Source organism: Triticum aestivum, chromosome 6D (assembly GCF_018294505.1).
Source record: "Triticum aestivum cultivar Chinese Spring chromosome 6D, IWGSC CS RefSeq v2.1, whole genome shotgun sequence".
Classification (NCBI taxonomy): Eukaryota; Viridiplantae; Streptophyta; class Magnoliopsida; order Poales; family Poaceae; genus Triticum; species Triticum aestivum.
Window position 1 is genome coordinate 48,421,076 of NC_057811.1, and position 5,796 is coordinate 48,426,871.

Sequence of the window (5,796 nt, forward strand, 5' to 3'; positions counted from 1 at the left end):
TCTTCTTTATTTTTTAACACATGTCTAATTTTCATATACATTCTACATATTTTGTATGCATTAGATACATTTTTTATTCAGGTTACACATTTTCAATAAAATAACTGATATTTGTTTTGAAGTATATGTTTTGATGTCTATTTTCTTCATACCTATGGTATATTTGTATACATGTTTAACATTTTGCGTATACAACTTTTTGAACTATTGCGAATACATGTCAACATTTTTCAAATACATATTGATATATTTATTTTAATAATACATAAAAATATGTTTAAACTATGCAAACATTTTTCTACATTGTATAAAATATAGTTTATAATGTCATAAATATTTTTTGAGATTCAAAAATTTCTTAAAACTACGTGAGCATTTTTCTAAACTATACGAACAATTTTTTTTTACGGTACAAACATTTTTGTTAAAACTAAGTGAACATTGTTTTTACATTTCATAAACATTTTTTTTAATTACGAGACATATGTTTATAAATTATGGGGACATTTCTTACAGTCTATTATCTTAAAAAATAGGAACATATTTTTTAAAGATGCTGACATCTTCTAAATTGCCGAACATATTTTGACAATACTATAAAAAAACTAAAAGTTGCACCAACATTTATCCTACACTACATGTACATTTTTAAATGAGGATTAATGTTTTCATGGAAATATAAACAAATTTTTTTCACATTTCATAAATGCAAATCAAAATAATATATCAACATGCGCTTGGGAGGCCCATTTAGGCTCCTTGAGGCGAAACGTGCTTGTGTCTCGCTGCGGGCGAAGCCGCTCCCGTCGGTCTTGCATGAAACGAAATCTAGACGTGGCACAGTGTTTAGTGGGTCGGCCCATTAGTAATACGTCCGTATACATAGTTTCTTTTACTTTTATATTTCTTTTATGTGTATTTCTGAAAATGGAAAATATTTTACTTAAATTTTGAAAATCAGTCATCGTGCATCTAAAAATAATTTATGGAGTGTAAAAAAATTGTTCATGCACTCTTTAAGAAGTGCTTGTACCATTCAAAATAAAAATCATAGCAATTAATTTGTTTCATGCATTCTCGAAACTCTTCATTACTATTATTATTATTAATGTTTAGACCATGTGAAAAATGTTCTTCTAATTTAAAAAATCAAACAATTCAAAAGTGTCAACGCATTTCAAAAGTATGTTTGTGACATTACTAAAAAATATTTGCATAATTCAAAAAGAATGAGTCACACAATTCAAAAACATGTCAACCGAAGAATTTCCTAGTAGGTTCCTAGTATGACAAAATAATTTTGCTGGAAGCAAATTCTAGTATTGCTGGATACAAATTGAGCCCTGCTACATGTACGACAAATTTCGTACAATTTATGTACGACAATCGTTATCAACCGTTGATTGAATTCCATGGATGGGTAAGATGACGTCATACGGAAATTGTACGCACTTTTGGTCGTACGCACAGCAATTCCGATACAAATTTTCATTGTTTAGAAGATATGTAGGAAAATAAATCATGAATTATTTGCTAGATTAGTTAGTAAAAATATATTTTGGATAACAAAATAGTTAAATTTTATGATTACATAATTTTCTTATAAACATTGATGTAAGTGTATGCAAGAGAGGTATTCTGCAGATACATGACTTCTGCCGGCATTTGGAGGTGCTCCCGCCGTTGATCTTGACATCAGGTTAAGTAGTTGCCCTATTACTACTAAACAGGGGTGCTTATGTCTCTTAAATAACACATACAAGACCTTTCATTACTATGTCATGGCCAATTTGCCATGCCATATGAGCATCATTATATCAAAACTGCTTCATAATGATGTGTCTGAAAAAGATACTCCCTCTGTAAACTAATATATTAGTGATCTAAACACTCTTATATTAGTTTACAGAGGGAGTACATGCACAACTCATGCTTGTCTCCTCGGCTTAAGATCCAAGCTGTTTTTTTCCGGCAAGTGACAGGAAGACACAATTGTCCAGAAAACTGAATACCACGGAAGGAATTGGTATTCAAAAGAAGACTCATCTTGGAATTTGATTTGCTATAAATACTGTAGTGAAACAGTATGTTCCATTGCTACGTTACGAGCCATCTGGATCAAATGTCCATATTCCTCTAGTAACTCAAATGCCCTTTTTTTCCTTTTATTTGGGGCTTGTTGAGCTATGCCCTCAGCATGATGTCTTTCTTTTCTGTTCTTTGCACCTCTGTCTGCCCATTTGTTTGCGTACTTGACATATGTTGGTGTGTGGTCTTGACTTTATTTTTAAAGCGAGTCATGAGCCTTTTTTGGTAACTCAAATGTCGTATTTCTTATAAGACCACTCATAAAAGGATTGACACCCAAATGTTAACAAATTCATGGAAGCCTTGGCCACATGTCATCAAAGAAGAGGAAACCCCAGTGGTACCTAAATACTAGCAGTTGACAAAGTACCACAAGATGATTGTGAATTTTTTTAAACATTAGTACAAGTTAGCTAGCTTTTGTGTTGACCAATGGGCAATTCAATGACCAAGTAAACTAAAATTGTGCCATCTCAACTCTCAAGAGTTTTAGAACACAAATCAGTATGACTTGTTTAAAGAAAACCAAAAAAATACATAACTTCAGAGAACGTTTCTGCACAACCTAATACAACGCTGATTCCATCCCATTCTATTCACATTCAAATTACAAGAGCACTTTTCTTTCCCACAATCAGTGCACCAACTTCATTGCTGAGAAGAATTAGGATGACGCAAATTGGTAGTGACTGCAGACAGGAACATATCTGAGAGATGCAGGCAAGATAAAAGAGTCAATTACATCACAGGTGCTTGAACTTGGTAAGAAAAATCAGTTTGGTGCTAAAACTTGCGGCATACATTGAACCGGTGACAGAACTTGGCTTGAGCATACATCTATGGTGCTAATCACGTTTGTATACGCTCAGCATGCTGACAAGGCGCGCCAATGTGGCGTCCTGACCCACTGTCAATGACCGGAAAGGCGGGGATTGGCGTGTGACCTGTTTTTTTGCGAAAAACAGCCTGAAATTTTTTCCTCAAAAAAAAAGAGCCTCTTGATTTTTTTCTCAAAAAAAATAACAATTGAGGCCCACCCCTCAGGGAACAGTACAAGAGGATACGTATATGCAAAAGTAAGGGGTTCGAACGCGCGACCTCATCATAACAAGCCGAAGCTGCTAGCCAGCACGGCAAGTCAAACTTGTTTCGTTGATTGGATAGCTAACCCTAATGACACATATATGTCTAACAAAAGAATTAATGGCCCAGATGGGGCTTAAATGGTCTGCAGTGACCGCGGCCAATTTCTACAATGATAGTGTTTTCAATTCATATATACGATTATAGTTCATATTTATTTAAATTATATAATTGTTTTCTAGTTAATGCTTGAATATATTTTAGAATTACATTAACAGTATTTTAAGTAATAATATTTCTTGTAAAGTGAATACATGAATATTTGAATGCATGAATACAGCCTAAAAATATGTGAATATTTTTTGAATACATTAATATGGCATGAATATTTTTATAATTTACGAAAATAATACATAAATATTATTTTTATTATAAAAGCATTTTCAAATAATATATGGATATTTAATAGGATAACATTGACATTCGTTCATATATGAACATCTTTTAGAATTACGTGAACATTATTTTAAATAATAATGTGTCGAGAATTACATGAACATTATTTGAAATAATAATAATTTTTAGAATTACATGACCGTTATGTTAAATAAGAATATATTTTTAGAATTACTTGAAAATTATCTTAATTTTTTTCTTATAATTACAAGAACATTATCTTAAATAAGTTAATTTATTTGTATGTATAATCTTTTGAATTTACGTATTCTTATAAAGTGCTATGAAAAAGAAAACTAACATGTGAAAATGGCCTGCGGTTACTGTAGCCGATTTAAGCCATATGTGTGTGATTGTCTATAGGTCATTGTGGGTGGAAATCCCAGTTCTACAGCTTTTGTACGTGGTGTGGTGGCTGGCCTGTGAGCGCTGGAGGTAACAAGTCGTGTGTTCGAACCTGGGGCGGTGCTACATTTTGCGTCCTAATTTCTCTTTGTTGTATTGTGCCTTGGTGGGTGGGGCCCAATTGTCATAGTGACATTTCAGGGTTATTTTAAGAAAAAAATTGAGTGTCTTTTGTGAGAAAAATTAAATATCAGGTCGTTTTCGCAAAATATCAGGCCACACGCCGTGCCCGCCTTCCTGTTACTGACATTGAGTCCCATGCCACGTTGGCGCGCCTCGTCAGCATGTTGTGCGTCTACAAAACGTGATTAACACCGTAGATGCACGCCCAAGCCAAGTTTTGTCACCGGTTCAATGTATGCCACAAGTTTTAGCACCAAACTGACTTTTCTTGCCAAGTTCAGACACCTGTGGTGTAATTGACTCAAGATAAAACCATTAGAACGCTAATTCCATTCCATTCATATTCAATCGCCAGTAACTACACAGATCAATGGAACAACAACGCACGCACTCAGAAGAAAGCCATAGAGCAGAGACTGAACCGAACAGCAGCAGCAGCAGCAGATCAGCCGCCGAATCCGTAGAGGGTGCGGCCCTGTCGCTTGAGCGCGTAGACGACGTCCATGGCGGTGACGGTCTTGCGGCGGGCGTGCTCGGTGTAGGTGACGGCGTCACGGATGATGTTCTCGAGGAAGATCTTGAGCACGCCGCGGGTCTCCTCGTAGATGAGCCCCGAGATGCGCTTCACGCCGCCCCGCCGCGCCAGCCGCCGGATCGCCGGCTTGGTGATGCCCTGGATGTTGTCCCGCAGCACCTTCCGGTGACGCTTCGCGCCGCCCTTGCCCAGCCCCTTCCCGCCCTTGCCGCGCCCGGACATGATTGGTGGCGCTGATGGAGTTTGGAAATGGAGGAGGAGCGGTGCGGTGGTGGCGGCTGTTGGTAGGAGACGGAAGCGAAGGGGGGATTTAATAGGGGAGGAAGGTGCAGCCTGCCGTTGGATCTAGACAGAATGGACGGTCAGGATAACGATCCGGGGAGAGATGGCGAGGATCGCTGGTGTGGCTCTGGAATTTCGTCTAGTGAGGTTCCAAGCGACTTGTCACCGGTCCTCTGTTTCTTGCAACGAATTCATCCATTTGTTCATCATGTGTGAGTGTGATAATAAGCATTGAAATAGAAGCAAATAAAAGAAAATGGTTTCGACGTTCAGGGTGTAGATTAATTTTCACCCAGAAAAACAGCATTTGTTACAAGGATGATGTCGATTTATTTATTTATTTGTGAATAGTGGGTTGTACTCCTTACTCAATCTCCCCTCGCGTCGCCTCCCCTGGGCGACGCCCTAGCGCCGCAGGCTACCCCTCGCGCCTCCTCCTGCCGCCGCTACCGCTAGGCGTGGGCCGCGGTGGCGGCAGGCCCGGCGTCAAAGGCACCTGGGCGGGCGGAGGCTGCGGGATCCCATCTGAGGCGGCAGGGGCGGCACCTCTCGTGGGAGTCCGAGGGCGGCGGCTAGGGCGGCGACCCTATGCCGCGCAGCGGTGGCTGCAGTTCCATGGCTAGCGGAGCGGCGGCCCTGAGATGGACGTCGGCGGTGGCAACGCCCCATCCGGCGGGGGTGGCTGATCTGTACGGAGATGGTAACGGTGGTGGTTGCGGATCCAACGCCCCGATCGGATCCGCCGCGGGTTGGTCTTGCGCCGATCGGCAGCGCGTGGAGGGACCGGTGAGGCGATGACGGATCTCCGCAGGAGTACCGACGGC

General features: G+C 39.7%; 1 protein-coding gene across 1 annotated transcript; it reads right to left on the reverse strand.

Annotated features, from left to right (window-relative positions):
* Positions 1–4,529: 4,529 nt before the first annotated feature.
* On the reverse strand, positions 4,530–4,939 carry LOC123141016 (histone H4-like). Its single transcript, XM_044560268.1, has one exon. It carries the CDS (start codon positions 4,910–4,912, stop codon positions 4,601–4,603), a length of 312 nt encoding a protein of 103 aa, XP_044416203.1. The 5' UTR covers positions 4,913–4,939; the 3' UTR covers positions 4,530–4,600.
* Between the last annotated feature and the right edge of the window lie 857 nt (positions 4,940–5,796).